Genomic DNA, 20,841 nt, shown 5'->3' with positions numbered 1-20,841 from the left:
GTAGAAGCCAAACATCCTACCATGTACAGGACAGCCCCCCACACAAAGAACTATTGAGCCCAAAAAGTCAATAGTGCAAAGGTTGAGAAACTCTATCCTAACAAATACAGAGCGGTGTCAGGTCACCATGGCAACACAGGGTTACCTCTCCCTCTGAGGTTTTCTGAACCACAGAGGATATATGGAATTGAATGCCCTAGAGAAAAGAATTAGGAGTCGTCACAAAACATGAAGAATTGCCCTAACTGATTTGGCTCCATGATTGGAGCATCAGCCCTCAGACTGAAGGGTCAAAGTTTCTATTCCAGTCAAAGGCATGTACCTCAGTTGCAGGCTCAATCCCTGGACCCAGTCTGGATGTGTGTGGGAGGCAACCAATTGATGTGTCTCACTCACATAGATGTTTTTCTCTTTCTCTTTCCCCCTCCCTTCCACTCTCTCTAAAATTCAATGGAAAAATATCCCAGGTGAGGATTAACAACAACAAAACAAAAACAAAAAAAGAGTAAACAAGCAGCATCCACTAGTCACTTAAGCAGGTATGTGGCACACTGCACTGGACATTACCATGGAGAACTGGGACAAGATGTCCTTATGATACGAACATAGACTAATTTGGAGTCATCAAAGGCATAGAAGTGGCCCACAGCTGGAAAGCATGGGGAAGTGGTTTTCCTCTTGGTGTTACAGAAAACATCTCTAACCAAAGAGTGAGCTTCCCATTTCCAGACACATTGAAGCCTTGACTAGGCAAGCTCTTGTCAGAAATAGCAGGGAGGGAATTTATGTTTTGCATATGGAGCTGGACTCGTGCATGAATTTCAAAACTTTCGGGCCAAGAGAACCTTTGTTCCTGTGGAGTGAAACCTGAGTAGGTAAGACAAATGAAAGAGGTGATAGTGTGACGAAAAGTGGAGTGGAAGGCCATGGTTTGGCTTTCTTGCCCTTGATCAGGATCCTGAATAGGCTCCCAGGAGCCATTAGAGCTGTATTACCCTCTCTAAGGTCCCTTTCGATTTTATTGCTCTACTGTTCTGCTTCTAACAATGTCAGCATCTAGTGCAGATCAATAAGAAGAAATAGACTAATTAAAAGAAGCATGATTTCCCCTGGGGGTTGAGGAATATAAAATGTGTTCTGCAGTGTAGCCGATACACTGAGGACGGCCTCCATCAACCCTTTCACTTCCTGTATGCAGTGGAAGCATTCCCTCCCAATGTCCCCCCAGAGGGATGGGTGTTTATTTCTCTTTCCTTTGAACCTAGGCTGGCCCGGACTGTGGCCAATAGAAAGTGCTAGAAAACTGCCAAGCCCAGGCCTTATGAGAACTGGCATTTCTGCTTTCTGCCCCTTTGAACGTTCCTTCTTGGAGACCAGCTGCCATGCCATGAGAAGCCTAAGCAGCCATGTGGAAAGGCCCACGATGAAAATTAGGGGCCCAACTAACCTCCCAGCCAGAGACCAGCACCAACTACCAGCCACACAAATGAGGCCATTTCAGATCTGCCAGTCATCCTGGTATCCCAGAAAACCCATGTGGCCAACCTGTAACGTCACGAGCAAGAACAGAGGGTTGTTGCTATATGCCATTGCGTTTCAGGGTCATTTGACAACCGTTGAGAAGTCCACCTCACGGCTGGGAGAATTACCTGTACATTTGAAACCCTCTGGTTGCTTGGGGGTCCAAAACTCAGGCGAAATGAACCCAGGCAGGCAGGAGCAACTGTAGTCTCCTGGGATGTTGGTGCAGACAGTATTGGGACCACAAAGAGTCGAGTTTCTGGAACATTCATCCACATCTAAGCAGAAAATTGATCTAAGTCATAAAGATGAAGGAAGCTGAGGCTATAACAACAGTAAACAGCCCACCAGGGACAGAGCCAAGGGGTTTCCCTGGCCCTGTCTCACCTTCTTACACACGTTTTCATTGCTATGGAGGGAAGCATTCAAATGCATGTCTATGACGCACACAACCAGAGGCTCCCATGACTCAGGGTAAATCCCAAACTCCTCCTTAGAACCAACGAGACCCTGAGAACCTGCTCCCGGCTAAGCTCACCTCCCTCATCTTCTGCTTCTACTCCCTGTATAACGAGGGATCCAGATTCGTTGATGACCTGCAGGTTCATGAAGACTCTTCTCTCTCACCTGTGTTCCCTCAGAACTCAAACTCATCCACTCCTTCTTTCCCTGGTGAATTCCAGCCCCTTTCCAAGGTATCACTATATTATTAATAATAATAACAACAACTAAGATGTATCAGAGTGGAAGCCTGGAGGGCAGGACATCTTGGATGTGAACCTAGGCACAGTTCAGGTGCTGACCCTCCTAACTCCTGCCTATTTGACATGGGAAGAGTGACTCCACCACAATGGAGGCTCTATTTCCTCATCTCAAAAATGAGTATAAAATATCACTTGGGAAGACCGAAGGAGGTCACGTATGGAAGAGCTTAGGGCCCTGGCTGAGAGCCTGCCTCCAGGCCTTTGTACCTGCTGTTCCCTCCTCCTGGAACACCCTTCCCCAGATACCCAATATCTCACTCCCTCGGTGTCTTCAGATCTTTCTCAAATACCCACTTCTAATTGTGGCCTTTGCTCTAATAAAATTAGAAATCTTCTCCAGCACTAGCTGCCTTCCCTGCCTTATTTGTCTTCATCTCCTTTAACTATTCCAGACACACAATACATGCGTGCATTTATTTTTGTTACCTGTTTCCCTCCACATGAGATGATAAGTTACAGGAAAATAAATATTTTGTCAGTGTTTTTCACCACTGTATCTACCATCCCTAGAACAGTGCCTCACATAAAGTAGGTGCTCCAGAAGTATTTGTTGAATGAGTGCATGAGTGAATAAAAGAAAAAATGAATGATGATTGGCTTCCCCTTTGTAGATGAGGGCTTTGAACTCAGCTGAGATCCACCCTGATTCCTGCCCCACCACTGCTGTCTTTGCAAACAGGCTTGGACCTGGATCACCAAAAGACTCCTCCACCTACCTTCACACATCCCTCCTGGGCCATGGAAACTCCTGTTTCCACTGCTGGATTCAAATCCTGGGTTGCAGACACAAGAGTAGCTTCCAAAACTGTTGTGGCAGGTCGCATGCTCCGGGCAAGCTCTGGGATCGGCACATTCATCCACATCTAATGAGTGGAAATGAAAACCCAGATCAAGGCAGGTGCGGAATTGAGGACAGGAGATTGCAAGCAGGAGACCCCCTCTACATGTTCCTAACAGGTGGCACACAGTGCTGCTGCTCCCCAATACCCATGTTCCCCCTTCTGCCTCACCTCCCGGGCAGTGAGATGCGCCTGGGGAGAATAAATGTTGGCCAACAGTGTGTAAACAAAAGGGTGGAAAATAGTTTCAAAACATAACGATCATAGATTACAGAGGTGTTCATGGTCTTTCACTGCTCCCTGTACCTACACCCTGGGATGTGGGCTCAGCCACTCCTTTTTCTGTAAGATGTGGAGTTGTTCCCCCACCCCTGGATCTAGCTGGCCCAGTGACTTGCATTGGTCAATAGAATGCAGCAAAAGTGATGTGGTATCAGTTCCAAACTTATACCTCTAGAGCAGTGGTTCTCAACCTGTAGGTCGCGACCCCTTTGGCGGTTGAACGACCCTTTCACAGGGGTCGCCTAAGACCATCCTGCATATCAGATATTTACATTACAATTCATAACAGTAGCAACATTACAGTTATTAAATAGCAACAAAAATAATTTTATGGTTGGGTCATAACATGAGGAACTGTATTTAAAAGGCCAGAAGGTTGAGAACCACTGCTATAGAGGGTTGTTTGTTTCTGCTCATTCTTGAGGTTTCTGCCATATGAACAAGCCCTAGGCTGGCCTAACGAAGAATAAAAGACAAAGTGGAAGAGAGATGGATGGCCCCAGATATGTGGACAGCCCAGCCAAGATCAGCAAAACTGACCCCCAGCTGACTGCAGACCCATGAAAAACTCCAGTTGAGACCCAAAGAACTGGCCAGCAAAGCCCAACCTCAATTGCCAAGACATGGAACTGAGCGTTAAATAAATGGGGGTGGTTTTTAGCCACTGACTTTCAGGGTCATCTGTTAGTCAGCAATAGCTAACTGCTACAAATGGACTGACTTCAAATATCTCTGGCTCCAAGCCAAGAGAATATAATGAGGTTTGAGCATGTCATGCAGTCACTCTCTCCAAATGAACATGGAGAATTCAGACTCCCTGCCTCTTGGTGAGAATATTCTGACTGCAATGTGGGGGGCAGAATCAAAGAGCAAGACCAAGACTGCTGTAAACCATATGGTGTTTGGACCAAAGATGGGGAAGAATGGAGAAATTCCAGACCATTTACCAGGTCAGTCACCCAAGACATGATGACTGATTCAATATGGAAGGAGACAGAGGATCAAGGGAAACTCTCAGGTCTTAATTGAAACACCTTTTAGGAGAAAGTTCTGAAGTTTGGGTCTCCCTACAACAGAGTGTCTCTGCCTTAGCACTACTGACATTTGGGACAGGATCATTTTTGTAGGGAGGTAGGTGTGAACAAAACCAACTCCATTTTTGCGTCCAGACCTCATTTCATTTTAAGTTTCATGCTGTGATTAACCTCACTGTCCTTAGCAAGCAGATCAAAGCCTTCTAGTTGATGAATATCTATATTCCTTAAACTCTGGCCACAAATATTTTCGTTAGTAATGGCCAGAATGCCATGACAACCAAGACAAATATCAAACTGGCCATCTGTCACAAGACCACAAGGAGGTATGGCCCCTGGCATTGCTGTACTGCATTCATTGTCCCTTTCTCTTGTCGATCATTAGTGTCTGAGTTATACTATACAAAAGCAATGGAACAGGGGTCTGGAAGTGGGGAATAATCTGTGCGGACTGTCTGTTCTGATCTAATCTTCCCGTAAGTAAGTAACCTGTAATAAATTCTGTCATATTCTATGGAGTTGCCTGCTTCGTTCTTCAGCCTGAAGTTAATTTCTCGTTATGGTGGCCAGTGCACCATTGCCCACCATCAGATGATTTTTGATTGTGGGAAGCTGTCCTGTGCTTTGTAATGTGCCTTACCCTCTAGATGACAATAGCACACACAACCCCACCATCACCACCAGTTGTGGCCATAAAAAATGTCTCCAGACATGGCCAATGTCCCCTGGGAGAAAGAGCACTTGAGAGCCTCCCATACTCTCAAGTACTTCCTGACCCCACTGCTTAATTCATCGTAAGATCTCAACAGGAGTTCAAATCCCAGTTCTTCCACTTTAATGGCTGTGTGTCCTTGAGCAAGTGACTTCATCTCTCTGAACCTTCATTTCCTCAGCCTTAAATGAGGATCAGCAACCCTCTCTCATAGGATCATCAAATGAAGTGATGCTTCGTTAAGTAGGTAAATGAAGAAGAGCAGGTCCTCCATACCTTCACAGAGAGAGTTGTTAAAGATGAATCCATCTTGGCAGTGGCAACTGTAGCTTCCCAAAGAGTTGGCGCACTCAGAATGCTCTGGGCAGACTCCACTGTCGAGGCATTCATCGATGTCTGAGGAGCAGCAGAGGAGAGTGAGCAGACAAAAGATTGGCTGTCTAAGGTTAAATACGCATGTGCCCAACTCAGTGGTAGCTAGCCAGCCACCAAAGACCCATGCAGAGCCCAGGAGCATTACCTGTACAGGAGAAATGACCGGGCTTTCCCGGGCTCCAGCTATCCCCAGTGGGAGAAGAGAAACCAGGCAAGCAGCTGCACTTGTACCTTCCCGGCAGGTTTTTGCAGACTGAGTTAGGACCACATTTTGAGGGACTTGAAGAACATTCATCTACATCTAGACAGAGAAAGGGCCAGAGTTACAAATCTGCCTCATCCTGTATAAAAGACTATTTTCAAAGATGGTTATAAAGTCTTCCATTCCTTATGCCCTTCATTTAGTACGAATTTGGTACACCTTTCATCAAGCAGCAGGTCTATGTTCCCTCCCCTTGAATCTGAGCATGCTTTCGACTATGGAGGAAGTGACACTCAAGGTTATAAAAAAAAGCATGCATTGTTCTCTTGAGATGCTCATTCTTAGAACTCAGCCGCCATACTGTGAGGAAGCCCAACCAGTCATGAAAAAGCAGCCCGTGCGGAGAAGAACTAAGACCTCCAGCCCACAGGCCTGGTGGAGCAGCCAGCCAACAGCCAGCACCAGCTTGCCAGCCATGTGAGTGGGCCCTCTTCAAAGTGGGTCCTCTAACTCCCACATGAGCCAACTCAACTGACACTGTGTGGCACAGAGACAAGCTGTTCTCACCAAACTCAACCCCAATTGTGGATTCATTCATGAACAAAATAAATGATAGTTATTGTTTTAGGCACTAAGTTTGCAGTTGTCTATTACCCAGTCGAGAACACCTTGCAAAACCACCTCTAGGAACTTACTCATTGAAGCACCCATTGAATTGTGCAATTGTGGTACCATGGGGTGGCCCTGCTCTATCAAGCCACCCTAAACGAACACTTGCTATGTACCTTCATGCTAATAAAACTTCGAGGCAAATCTCCTATAGCTCTCTCCTGGCAAATTGCACCTCTCCTAAAGAGAAATCTGGAACTCCACTGTCTGCCAAGATAAGATCACAAGGATATTCATCTCAGCTTTGCTTGAAGTTATGAAACTTTAGAAACAACCTAAGTGTCAATAACAGGATGATAAAATCTGGAGATGACATAAAGAATAACATGTTCCTTCATTTCACAAATATCTATTGATGCATTGTACTGGGGGGTCACAGATATAGAGTGGACAAAATCCTGGCTGTAGTATCCATCACTTTCTAGATGAGGAATGTTCATTTCACCCCAAATTTAAAAACCAGGGCCCATCAGTACTACTGAGCTCACTGAATAATCCATGAACTATAGCGCAAAGGAAGATGGTTGGGGCTCCCTGGGAGCTATAATGATAGAAATGATTTATCTTATTCAGCCAACTACAGCCCACGGGTCAAATTCAGTCCACCACATCCATTTTGTGTAAACAAAGTTTTATTAGCACACAGTCACATCCATTCATTTATGTATCATCTATGGCTGCTTTTGCAATACAGCTGGAGCATTGAGAAGTCATGACAGAGATTGTAAGGCTTACAACCTCCAAAATACCTGGCCCCAGACAGAAAAAGTTTACAGACCCCTGATCTTATTCAAAGGCACAGACAGATCTTTATTGCCAAGAGGAGAATTGGGGTCTAAATATAAGAAATGCAGACAAAGAGCTTAGCTCATTCTGGGAACTATTTGAGTTTATATTATTTATGTTAATAGTAGCTCTTGGAATTGTCTATGAGCCTAGCACACTGCAAACATTATTGCATTTAATCTTCCCAACTATCCTTGGAGGTAGATGCTCTTAAATACTAGTACCTATTTTACAGATAGAAACATTGAGGCTTGGAAAGATTAAATTCATTTCCCCAACACCTCACAACTAGAGTGTGGCAAATAAGTAATGTGTGAAGAGACCACCATTAGAGTCAGAAAGACCTGGGTTTGAATTTCAGTTCAACTGCATGACACTACACAAGTCATTTCAGCTCTTGGAGCCTCAATTTCCTCATCTTCCCAATGGAGACGCATCCCACTGCTACACTCGATTACATGGGGAAATGCACCTAAAGCCCTTGCACGGGCCTGGCACTCAATAAGTGTTAGAAAACCTTATCATCTACATCGAGAGGCAGAAGGAGGGTCCCCAACATGAAATCAGTGGATATTGATAAATAGCATGTTCTTTATTTTTTATTTATTATAATGCTAATCTTTAATTGTTGCAAATTTTAATGACCAGGAATCATGAGAGAGAGAGAGAGAGAGAGAGAGAGAGAGAGAGAGAGAATGAGGAAGAAGGAAGGAAGGAAGGAAGAAGAAAGGAAGGAAGGAAGGAAGGAAGGAAGGAAGGAAGGAAGGAAGGAAGGAAGGAAGGAAAGAAAGAAAGAAAGAAAGAAAGAAAGAAAGAAAGAAAGAAAGAAAGAAAGAAAGAAAGAAAGAAAAAAGAAGAAAAGGAAGCAAGCAAAGGAAGGTGGGAGGAAATAATGTTTGGGGGGGAGGAACAAAGTACCTGCATCTGCCAGCTTCCACCTAACTTTCTACTGAATGCTAGAGGATTTTGAGGAGGTGTGCACTCACCTTTGCATTCCACCCCTGGGCCTCTGAACTGCATCAGTCCATTGCTGGACAGGAAGCCTCGTTTACAAGTACAGTAGTAACTTCCCACAGTGTCGGTGCAGGTGGCATAAGCTGGACACGTGGTGGTGTCCCAACACTCATTCGTATCTAGGCAGCAGAAAAAGAAGATCCTGTGTTACAGCACCAGAGTGGAGGTGCAGGGAAAACCAGTGGGAGAACAAGAAGGCAACTGTTTTTGGGTCCCCTGTGAACATATTGAAGTCCTAAATCCTGGTCCCTGAGAACATGAACTTATTTGGAAATTTGGTCTTTGTAGATGTCATTAAGATGTGAGTTAACATTAAATATTAAAATGGAATGCTATAGCAAAAAAGAAAAAAAAAGATGTGAGTTAAGATGAGATCATACCGGAGTAGGATGGTCCCTTCATCTGACATGATTGGTGTCCTTTTAAGCAATGGAGAAGAGGTACAGAGACATAGGGAGAGGACCATGTGATGACGGAGGCAGAGATTAGAGTGATGGGTCTACAAGCCAAGGAAGGCTGGCAACAGAAGTTGGGAGAGGGGCAGAGAACAGATTCTCCCCCTGGAGCCTTCAGAGGAAGTACCTGGATTTTGGACTTCTGGCCTCCAGAGCTGTGAGAGAATAAATCTCTGTCCTATTACTCAAAGTGTGGTCCATGACCAGTGGCACCAGTAGGAAGCCTGGTGGAAGCAGAATCTCAGGCCCTGACCCAGATCTGCTGAATCATAAGCTGCACTGTAACAAGATCCCCGAATGATCGGTGGGCCCATGGAAGTGTGAGATGCACTGACCTGGTCCCTTGCTACTCCAAGTGTGGTCGCAGATCAGCAGCCTCTGCCTCTCCTGGGATCCCCAGGAGAGCTTGAAATATCAGATGCTGACTCAGCAGGTCAGAGGAGGCCTGAGATACACTGTAGCCAATCGAACCCTGGAACATGTGATTTCACCTCTGTACCTCAGTTTCCCTGTGTAGCCCTTACCCACACATCAGTGAGTCTCTCCCCCTTTGATTCTCCCTCTCCCTCCCAACTATCATTCTGCATCTACTCACTTCTCTCCGTCTCCATGGTTATGTTTGGTACAGATCTTCCTCTGGATTGTACAATTAGTCCTACATCCCTCATCAAGCCCTGCAATCATCTCTGTATGCAAACTTGATTATCCACCCCACCCCTCCTTATAATCCTGCCTGTTGCACTCAGAATTAAAATCCAAATTATTGAACATGACCCAAATAGCCCCCAGTGACTAGACCCAACCACATCTTTAAGCCTCATCTCACGTCAGTCTCCATTTCTAGCTTTCCCACCACAGGGCCTTTGCACATGCTGTTCCCTTTGCCTCTGCTTTGCCTAACCAGTTCCTATTTATTCTTCAGGTCTTACTTAAATGTCACTTCCTTCAAGAAGCCTTCCCTGACTCCCCCCTAACTACGTGTGCTCCTTCTTTGTGACATTCATTACAATTATAACTGCTCAGTTATTTGTGTGGTTAGCTCTTCGCCACACTGAGATCCAGGAGGACAAAGCCACAGATAGGAGCAGGCTCCAGGCGTTAAGGAAGATGCTCACTTGATATTATCATTCCTATGGTCAGCAGAATAATGGCTTCCCTGAAGATGACCACGTCCCATCCCTGGACCAGGTGAATATGCTATGCTACACAAAAGCGGGGAATTAAGCTTGCATATAGAATTAAGATTGCTGATCAGATGACCTTGATACAGAGGTCATCCTGGATTATCGAGGAGGAGCCAATGTAATCACAGTGTCTTTATAAGTGAAGGATGAAGGCAGGAAAGGCAGAGTCAAAGTGATACAATGAGAGAAAGCCTCGGCCAGCCATTGCTGGCTGTGAAGATGGAGAAGGGGGACACGAGCCCAGGGATACAGTTGACCTCTAGCAGCTGGAAAAGACAAGAAAACAGATTCTCCCCCAGGACCTCCAGAGAGGAACGCAGCCCTGCCGATGCCTTCATTTCAGCCCAATGAGACCCATTTTGTACTTCTGACCTCCAGAACTGTAAGATAATGTTCTTGCTGCGTTAAGCCACCAAGTGTGTGGTCACTTGTTACAGCAGCAATAGGAAACTGATACAATTCCCACTGCATAGATGTGGAAAACAGGCTCAGAGAGGTTAAATGACTTGCCCAAGGACACACAGCTGGCAAGTGGCAGCGCCAGGCCTGTTAACCCTCAAAGAGCATGATTTCCACCACTGCTACGCAAGAAGAGGTAGGTCCGGCTGGAAATGGAAGACATTTTCATGCCCTTCCTAAGACAATTCTATAGAAAAACTTGTCGAATTGGTTGTTTCAAGTCTGTTGCCCTGATGGACTGTGAGCTCCAAGAAGGTGGCGATTTGTATCACTCGTTTACTGCCGTGTCCTGAATGCATAGAACAGCGCCTGGAACACAGTTGTTACTCAGTCATAAAGACCTTACTGAGAAGGTCACATCAGAGCAAAGACCTGAGAGAGGTGAGCGAGTGGGCTAGGGAGCTATTTAAGGCAGAGGAAAAGGCAAGGATAAAGGACGATTTCATGGAATTCCAAGGAGGCTGGTGTGGTGGGAGCAGAGCGGATGAGGGATGGCCAGATCATGTAGGATCTGCTAGAGTCTAGCAGCTAGACCATTGTAAAGCTTCAGCTTTTTATCAGAGAGAGATGGGAGAGTTTAGAGCAGAGGAGGGGCACAACATGGCAGGTTTTACATGACCTTCTGGCCACGGGTGGGGAAGATGAACTGGAGAGGACCAGAGGCAGTATGGCAAGGCAGGAGGCGTCTGCACTTGTCCAGGTGAGCGGTGGGAGCAGCGGGAAGCAAGAGATTCCGGATTTATTCCGAAGGTAACGCCAATAGGATTTGCCAGTGGGTTGGGTAGGGGGCGTGAAAGAGAGGGGTCAACAGTATTGCCGACATCAACTGGTAGGATGGGATATCACAGGAAAGCTCTTTATAAAAAGTGCTATGAAAATGTCATAGATGAATTATCATGATTAGGATCTTGAGAGCCAGGGTTTTTTGCCTTCTGCAAATGTTTTGTTATTTCCCTTTCCTGCACTCAGATTGTATCTTTCTTCTCATTTCCAGCTTCCTCTTTCATCTGCAGAGCCAACCTTTCTCTCTGCAGACTTCCGGCACATCGCCACTTGTGGTCTCCCCGCTCAGCTCCCCAAAGCTTTCTTCCTCTAGCGCTATCTGCCCAGCTCAAGTCGGCCGCCAACCAGAACAGCAGCCCAGTCCCCTGAGCCTGAGCGCCCGCCAACCTCTCCAGCTCATCTCCTGCCCTGTCCCATCAGCCGTGCTCACCTTTGCTGGGTTCCCCAAATCCTTTCCTGACTCAAGACCTGTGCACCTCACCGGGCAGATCTTGGGACTTGCCAACCGCTGGAACCAAGTGAGCCAACTCCTTGTAGTATATCTTTACATATATGAATGCATATATCAAGATATGTAGATGTCCATCCTGTTGGTTCTGTTTCTCTGGAAAGCCCTGACTAATACAAATACCTACTATATGCCAGGATTCTTCTAGGCATGGCAGACTCAACAGCGGAACAAGACACACAAAATTATCAACCATCACAGAGCAGATAATTCAGAGAGTGGGTGAGTCATACAATAACAAAAATAGGGTAGTCACTGCGAAGATGACACATGGGCTGAAACACAAAGATGATGGTGGAGGGATCCAGGTGTCTAGACAGGGCAAGAGCATCCCAGGTAAAAGGCCCAGTATATGCAAAGGTCCTGAGGCAGGACTGGGCCTGGTGTGTTGGAGGAACAGCAATGAGGCCCATGTGGCTGGAGCAGAGGGAGGGAGGGAGGAGGTGAGGGCAGGGAAGGGATGGGGCAGGTCATGTGGGATCTTGTGGGCCTTGGGGAGAACTTCGGCTCTACCTTGAGGGAGGTGGGAGCCCTACAGGGCTCTGGGCAGAGGAAGGACAAGACCAACTCAGATGCTCACAGGTGCTATCTGGCCACTGCTGGGAGGGCAGGGAGCGGGGAGACCAGGCCAAAGATCACTCAACAGTCCATCTGAGACACACACGATGCTCAATCATGAGCAAAACAACTTAACTGGTGGTCACTTCATTACCCTAAGCAAAAAACATGACTTAGGCAGAGAGAGCTTTTAAAGTATAACCAGAACTTTCCTTTCGTAGGTCCCTTCCACGCATTTTCTAGTCTCCACAATAACACTGCGAGGTGAGGTGAACAAGTCTTTTTCCAGGGCCCTCAGGGTGTTAGCACCCAAAGTCCGGTGTCCCGGGTCCTCACACCCCAAGTCTGGGACCAGTTGGGATTGTCGGTCAACCTCCTTTTGGTACCTGCTACCACCGCAGGGTACAGATGTGGGAAGGGAGGCCCAGGAGCATCGGTTCAACCTGCCCCAGGTCACACCTCGGGTCAGAATGCAAGACAAGGGCAAAGTGGAGTGAACTGATGCCGGGAAGGAGTCCGGGAGACCTGGTCGTTACCCCGGCTGTGCCCCCTCATTGGCTACCAGCTTTGGATTATCTGCAGCCCAGACAATAAGAACCAGATAATTCATGTTTCTCTGAGGAGGAAATGGAACTGGAGAGAGAGGAGGAGAGGACAAGGAGAAGAGGAGGAGGTGGGGAAGGGCTAATTTAATTGAGCACTTACTATATCCCATTTTCAGCATTGCCTCTATCTTACTTTCTTTTATCTTCATCAAAACTCTGTGGGATTGAGTGAGCGTGGTTTCCCTTTGTGGGAAGAGACGGGGGCAAGGGACGGCTCACAGGGGTGGCCGCAAGCAGGCGGGCATTTTCCATGGCGGGACTTGGAGTCTTGCACTGCATTTGAAATGGGCAGCAGTCATGCCTCTGCATTTGAGGGTGAACAGACATAGTGGAGTTTGGAAAAAGCACACAGACCAGACCAGGCCTCTAACCACTCCATGGGAGCCTGCGTGGCAGCAGCCTGGAGCCCAGAGCCTTTTCTGAAGCTGGTATCTTACAGTGAGACTTGTGACCAGCCAAAACGACCATGCTCATGGCCCCATTATCCTTGGTTACCGCCCAAGATGGGCTCACAGAAGAGATGCAATGTGGTCTGAGGAACAACATGACTATGAGAGCACCTCCTCGAAATCACCCCAGTGACGGCTATCAGGGAGCAGTTAATATCGTGACAAAGAAACCAGCACTGCTAGGCAGGCCATTGAAGGAAGCTACAGTAGATATGCCAGTCATGCTGGCTACCGAGACTGGGAGGAGGGCCACAGTTCTTCTCATGATGGAAGAAGTGGTCCACCTCACAGAGGAGATGCGTCTCACTACCAGTGGGCAAGAGACGATCATTCTGGACACCAACAGCCTGAATACAGGGACATGAGAGATGGCTTTAGAAGAAAAAGTTTCCACACTTCCCTGGTGTCAGAAACCTGTCTCTTCATAAAAGAGAAACTCCGTGTTTAAGAGAATCGCCCACTGACAGAAAGGACCCTGCACACAGCAGACCTGGCTCCAGTGTCCGTAGTAGAAGCTTCTCTCCAGAAAGAAGCAAAACTTACTCTTTCCATCAGTCTCAACCCGGAAAACCCGTGCGTGCTGCTGCTCGCTGCACACGGAAGCATGAAGGAAAGCCAAGAGAGACCTGCTCGGTCTGTGAAAACATCAAGAGGCACTTCCCCCTCAAGTTTTGCAGCAGCTCCTTCATCGAAGATGTGAGACAAACCCGGTCAGCTAACTCAAAAGGAGCCTGTGGAGGCTGCGGGCAAGGGGGCTACTGGGAAGCGAGAGAAGGCAGATGAAAGGAATGTACTTGGAGTTCCTAAGGTTGAGGCAGGATCCACAGCATCACTGTTCACCGACCAGTCAGAAGAACCTGAGTCAAACGCAGCAGAAGGCATAGGATTATTTGAAGACAGTCAGCTAAACGGCCGCTCCAAAGCAATGGCATCAAAAACCAAAGAGATTGCCCCAGCTGGTTTGGCTCAGTGGATAGAGGGTCAGCCTATGGATTGAAGGGTCCTAGGTTCGATTCCAATCAAGGGCACATGCCCGGGTTGCAGCTCGATCCCCAGTAGGGGGTATGCAGGAGGCAGCCAATCAACGATTCTCTCTCATCATTGATGTTTCTCTCTCCTGCGTTCCCTTCCTCTCTGAAATCAATAAAAATATTTTTTTTAAAAAAAGAGAGAGAGATTGAACAGGTTTACCGACAAGACTGTGAAACTTTCGGGATGGTTGGGAAAATGCCGATTGGAAAAGATTCTTCATTAGAAAAGTCCATACAGTTTGCATTGAGACAGAATTTACATGAAATAGGTGAGCGGTATGTTGAAGAACTCAAGCATTTCATTGCAGAATATGACACCACTAGTCAAGACTTTGAGGAGCCTTTTTAAAAATTTACTCGCTCAGGCAAAAAAAAAAAAAAAGTACTAGACCCCGCCCCTGCTCGCCCCCCTGATTGTGTAAATCCTTAAAATATGGATTTTTTTTTGATGAAGACAAGTACTTCATGATGTTGACCACAGTTCCAAGATCAAATAAACATCTAAAATAGTCTTAAGATATTTTAATTAGAATTTGTTTTATCTACGTGTAGAGCCTTCTAATTAACTACTTATCTTTGATGGGTCAAGTAATGTTTCAAGTTCTGGAGAACAGCTTTCTGTACTCATTCATGTGCTATAGTCTTCCATAGTATGTGGTCATTTGTTTGGTCACACTAGAGTCATTTTTAGAGATGATCCCACTTAAACATTTATAAGATTTTTTGCATTTCATAGTCACTGATACCATGTGAAAATGTAAGAATTTTAAGTTGTGATCTTATTGACTTGTTGCTTCCTTATCTTAGGCTTTGTAAGTTTTAATATGTTTAAGTATAAGATCCAAATAAACTGAGTGCCTTGGTCTTTTTTGAGTATAAATTCTCATGGCAGTACCTAGAGCACTTAAATCTCTTAAAAGACACCTCACAATAAAATCCTGTTTTCTAAGTAAAGGAACCTAAATTAATGTCTTCTATTAAAATAATCCAGAAATTCTTGTGTGTGTCTTAAACGACATCATATGTAGTAATTTGAGGTGAAAGATGAGGTCCATTTTAAAGCTGAAATTTCTTTTTAAATTTCTAATTGAAAGAGAAAAATTTAGAATTTGAGGTAGTAGTAGAGCTACATTTTTTTTTGCCATTGGCCCATATTCCCTATCTTTAGAGAGAAGACTGATAACATATCCATGATTAAACTATTTACTGATTATGTCTTGGTTAATCTCTTTGTAGTTTGAAAAGTTCTTTGTTTTGCTGCTTTTCTAAGGGATTCTTCAAAAGTGTTCTTGGAAGAAACAAAGCAGAATATGTAGTAAGCCTCGCACAGACATTAATTTAGGTTCCTTTACTTAGAAAACAGATTTTTTTGTGAAGTGTTCTTTCACCCAGCAGTCTGTGTAAACCATCCCTCATGAGCTAGCCATCCAAATAACAGGTTAGTGAGGAATCTAACTGGGACGATTAGGATATTCCACTCATTTCCTGATCACTTCCAGCTGTCCGGTGGCATTTAGCCAAAATATATAATTTTGTGGCATTAGTTAGGAAACCTTCAAAATTATGTTTGTTATTACTACCCAATATCATTATCCTCCCATCCTCTTCCCATTTCCACTCTCTTCTCACCTGAATTCTGGCATCATTTTTAGTGGCCTTTATTGATACTATCTTAACAGCTACCCAGAATAGATAAACATTTTATTAAATATGGAAATAGCAGTATAAATAATTTTAGCAGATCCTGGAATAGGTACCTCAAAAAATGTATTATGCCATTCCACAAATTTAAAATTGAATTGAAGGCAACAATTATTTTCTTACGTCTCCTATATAAGACCAACTTGAATTGTTATTTTTGCCATTTAGATGTTGTACATAGCCAAAACTCAACCCCACATATTATCTCTGGTATTCTTTATTCACTAGAGGCCTGGTGCATGAAATTCATGCACAGGTAGGGTCCCTAGGCCTGGCCAGTGATCAGGGCCAATTGGGGCCTTCTGGCTGCCCGCCGGGGCCTTCCTTCCCTCCTCGCCGCCCCCTTGTGGTCAGCGCGCATCATAGCAAATGGTCGAACTGAGGGGACACTTTGCATAGTAGCCTTTTATATATATAGATGTGAGCAATGATTTTGTTTGTTACAACCACCTTAGAAAGAGTAAATGTACTGATTTTGTTTCTCCTCTGTCCCATGGGTTTCTTCTCCTTATGTTTTATAGGTCCAGGGTCCATTTTCTTTAGTCAGGATGTCACAATTTAAAGAATAAACTTGAGGAACAACCAAGATGGTGGCATAGGGTATATACCTATACGTGCCGCTCCCCACAACCACATTAAAACTACAACGAAAAGACAAAACAGTGATCATCCAGAACCACGGGAAAGCTGGCTGAGTGGAAGTTCTACAACTAGAAGGAAAAAAGCGCATTGAGGCTGGGTAGGAGGTGCGGAGGCGCCAAGAGCAGAGGTATGGAGGTGTGCGAACCGGGCTGCTCCTGGGTGCGTGGGAAGGGAGATACAAGCTCCCAACTGTACTGATCTCGTTTCCAGCGAGTCTCTAGGGACCCAGACTCCTACAGGGAGAAACCAGACTGTCTGGCATTGGGTCGGAAAGCGAGGGTGGCTTTCTTACAGAACTGCTCTCAGGGATCATTGTTACTGTGGGGGCACCGGACTCGGGGACGCAGAGACACTGAGACGGAGACAGTGAGATGTGGAGATGAGTGGAGTTTCGGAGACTGCTGACAACAGCCATCACTGTTTGCCCCGCCCCGGTGATTCTCTGAGACCCCGCCCCACCCAAGCTGTGCGCAGTGGCACAAATGAATCACCTGCCTTTTTGCAGCCTAACCTAACAAACTGCAGCTGAGTCAGAGAGCTCCAAAATTTCCAAACCCCAAACAAAGAGGAGAAATCTGCAGATCTTGTGGTAGCTCCTGTTGGGCGGACTCACACAGTGGTTGAATTTGCACCTCCTTGGAGATCCAGAAGCCAGTGTACCCAGTGGTCAGATACCAGATTTCAACTCCTCACATCCATAAGTGACACACTCAAGAGGCAGACTCAGAGAGCACCAAAGCCCCACTGAAGCAAATCCTGCCCCATAAGGGTGTCTCCAGCACAGCAGTTCTTCCACTATAGACACAGCAGGTCCTCACAGCCAATTGGCCTGGAGGTCATTTCCTCCCAGGGATACCAACAGCATTCAAGGCTTAACTACAACTGGACTGTGCACCCAGCCCACGGAGGGGTTCACCAAGAGTGTCCACCTCAGGTGATTGGGGAGGCTGAGCCACTGGGCCCAGTGGGACACCTACCACACAAAGCCACTCTGTCAACACAGGGAAGTGGCCAAGATGCGGAGATGAAGAAACATGTCACAAATGGAAGAAATGGAGGAAAGCAGATTACTGGGTCTGGAGTTCAAAACCACAGTTATAAGGTTACTCAAGAATCTTCTACAAATCTCTGAGGAACTTAGTGAGACCTTCAAAGATCTTAATGAGAATGCCAAAAAAATGGAAAAGGACCAGTCAGAAATCAAGCATACACTGACTGAAATAAAGAATAATATACAGAGATCCAACAGAAGACTAGAGGATCCCAAGAATCAAGTCAAAGATTTGAAATACGAAGAAGCAAAAAACACCCATCCGGAAAAGTAAAAAGAAAAAAGAATCCAAAAATATGAAGATAGTGTAAGGAGCCTCTGGGACAACTTCAAACATACCAAGATCCAAATTATGGGGGTGCCAGAAGAAGAGAGAGAGCAAGATATTAAAAGCCTATTAGAAGAAATAATGACAGAAAACTTCCCCTACCTGATGAAAGAAATAGACTTACAAGTCCAGGAAGCAAGAGAAGCCCCAATAAGAGAAATCCAAAGAGAACCCCCAATAAGAGAAAACCAAGACACATCATAATTAAAATGCCAAGAGCAAAAGACAAAGAAAGAATCTTAAAAGCAGCAAGAGAAAAACAGTTAGTTACCTACAAGGGAGTACCCATATGACTGTCAGCTGATTTCTCAAACAGAACCCATGCAGGCCAGAAGGGAGTGGCAAGAAATATTCAAAGTGATGAATAGCAAGAACCTGCAACCAAGATTACTCTACCCAGCAAAGCTATCATGTAGAATTGAAGGTCAGATAAAGAGCTTCACAGACAAGAAAAAGCTAAAGGAGTTCATCATCACCAAACCAGGATTATATGAAATGCTGAAGGGTATTCTTTAAGAAGAGGAAGAAGAAAAAGGCAAAGATAAAAATTATGAACAACAAAGGAACAACAAATATATATCTATCAACAAGTGAATCTAAAAATTAAGTCAGTAAAAAAAATCTGATGAACAGAATAATCTGGTGAATATAATAGAAGCAGGGGCTTAGAAAGGGAGTGGACTGACAATTCTCAGGGGGAAGCGGGTGTGAAGGGTGCTGGAAGAGATTGGACAAAAATCTTACACCTATGGATGAGGACAGTGGCGGGGGATAAAGGCATGGGGTGGGGCGGGAACCAGGTGGAGGGGAGCTATTGGGGGGAAAAAGAGGAACATCTGTAATAATCTGAACAATAAAGATTTATTTAAAAATAAATAAATAAAAAATAAACTTGAGAAGCTACCATGGAGGCAAAAGAGTTGTTCACTTTCTTGAAATTCATTCAATTATAGGACTTTTATTCACAACTGCATTTAAATGTAGGTTCAATAGATAACATTTAAACATTTAAAGCAGTTTATAATAAGCTTGCCACCAGCATTATTCTGGTAGGTTTGTCTGTGTTAAATCTGTCTGTGTGTTTTTTAATTTTAAACTTTAAAGTCTAATTTTAAGAGAGATTAATTCTGATGTGTACCAGTGTGTATTTTGCAAAATGTTCTGCATTAAAAAATGTGTTTGTATATTGTCCATTGTGAGTATGCCCAATTGATGTGATCAGATTTTCACTGTCTTATAAAGCCTTGGCGATCAAAGGGGGAAAGCAGATATTGTGAATCTTTTTGTGAATTTTAAAAGTGCAAAATAAAGCAACTTGGTTTAAATGAATAAATAAATAAATAACCTCTGTGGGAGTCACTCCTCTTACCTTCATTTTCATGGAAATTAAAGCCCCTGGAATTTACTAAAACACCCGAGGTCCCCATGGCAATGACACTGGGACCAAGATTCAAACCCACAAGTGTGACTCCAGAGTCCCCTCTTAACAGCTCCACATGGGGCTGAATCCTCACAACTATCCCACCACAGAGGGTCATACAGCACCCATTAATCAGATGGCAAAACTGAGGGACGGAAGCACTTATCCAAGGTCCAACTGCCTTCAATCAGGGGGAGTCTCTTACCAAAATCCGCCTGTGTTGACCAAGGCTGCCAACCTGCAAACAGAGGAAAGAGGTCATTAGATGCACCTGAGATCTGGCCGGCACGCACCCTGTCACCCAGCCAGTCCCCATGTTTCCCTAAGTGCCAACGATTTCTTTCTTTCTTTTGTTAATATATTTTTATTGATTTTAGAGAGGAAGGGAGAGAGGAGAGAGACAGAAACACCAATGATGAGAGAGAATCATCCATCGGCTGCCTCCTTTACACCTTCTACTGGGGATCGAGCCCACAACCTGGGCATGTGCCCTTGACCAGAATCCAACCCGGGACCCTTCAGTCCGCAGTCTGATGCTCTAGTCCAGTGATGGTGAACCTATGACACGAGTGTCAGAGGTGACACGCGAACTCATTTTTTTGGTTGATTTTTCTTTGTTAAATGGCATTTAAATATATAAAATAAATATCAAAAATATAAGTCTTTGTTTTACTATGGTTGCAAATACCAAAAAATTTATATATGTGACACAGCACCAGAGTTAAGTTAGAGTTTTTCAAAATGCTGACACGCCGAGCTCAAAAGGTTCGCCATCACTGCTCTAACCACTAGGCAAACCAACTATTTCTGGGGCAAGTGATGAAAGCAGGAGGAGTGCGTATGTGACAAGGAAAACGCAGGGTCTTCCTGGGGAGCTGCCTACATCAGCTCATGAGATCTTCACGCTTTGCCAGGTCAGGAGGGGTGGGCAGGTAGCCACTCTTAGATCCCCCCCCCCCCCCACCCATCCACTTTACCAGGTTGGCATGGCCATCCCCCAGCTGTTTCACTGGCCTAGAAGCAATGACTGACAGAGGCCGGGGTACAGCCTGGCCCCCTTGCCTCCCAGCAGGTCAACCTCCCTGTGGGTCAGGCTGTGGCTGAGCCTCCCCAGAAAAGCCTTCTGAGTTCGACAGAATGTAACACACACTCACCCCAGAAGAGGAGCAGGCTGAAGGTCCACATCGTGCTGCTCCTGCCATTCAAAGAGGAGGACCTTCTCTGCATCCTCGGGCTTTCCAATGAAACAGAGGATGTTGGGGGAAGGGGAGGAGGGGGCGGAGCAGGAGTTGCTCAATTACTGCCAGTGCCCCATGGACCGTTTTTTTGCTGAGTTGCTGCCACTCATGCAGACAGTGTGCAAACTCTCAAATTCTCCTTTCTCCACGGAGAAGAGAAGTTGGTCTGGCTAGTGGGCCGCTATGTTCGTTCTCTCTCTCTCTCTCTCTCTCTCAGCTTCCCCCCTGTTC

The 20,841-nt window shown here is 45.4% G+C and overlaps 1 protein-coding gene and 1 pseudogene across 1 annotated transcript in view; one reads left to right on the top strand and one right to left on the bottom strand.

Annotated features, from left to right (window-relative positions):
* ADGRE1 (adhesion G protein-coupled receptor E1) overlaps window positions 1–20,598 on the bottom strand; it is a 56,288-nt gene extending 35,690 nt beyond the window's left edge. Inside the window, exons 1-6 of the mRNA XM_070413904.1 lie at window positions 20,527–20,598; window positions 19,578–19,610; window positions 8,171–8,317; window positions 5,673–5,828; window positions 5,429–5,548; window positions 3,002–3,148 (exon numbers count right to left, since the gene is read on the bottom strand). Of these exons, the coding sequence (XP_070270005.1) occupies window positions 3,002–3,148; window positions 5,429–5,548; window positions 5,673–5,828; window positions 8,171–8,317; window positions 19,578–19,610; window positions 20,527–20,557 (634 nt within the window). The 5' untranslated portion in view covers window positions 20,558–20,598. The remainder of the gene's footprint in view (window positions 1–3,001; window positions 3,149–5,428; window positions 5,549–5,672; window positions 5,829–8,170; window positions 8,318–19,577; window positions 19,611–20,526) is intronic.
* Window positions 13,276–14,579, top strand: LOC139009789 (periphilin-1-like; annotated as a pseudogene).
* Window positions 20,599–20,841: the final 243 nt, after the last annotated feature.

Source organism: Myotis yumanensis, unplaced genomic scaffold (assembly GCF_028538775.1).
Source record: "Myotis yumanensis isolate MYYU_CA2020_CCGP unplaced genomic scaffold, mMyoYum1.0.hap1 SCAF_5, whole genome shotgun sequence".
NCBI classification, from domain to species: domain Eukaryota; kingdom Metazoa; phylum Chordata; class Mammalia; order Chiroptera; family Vespertilionidae; genus Myotis; species Myotis yumanensis.
The sequence above is the reverse complement of the archived record's forward strand: the minus strand, read 5'-3'. Positions and strand labels throughout refer to the sequence as shown.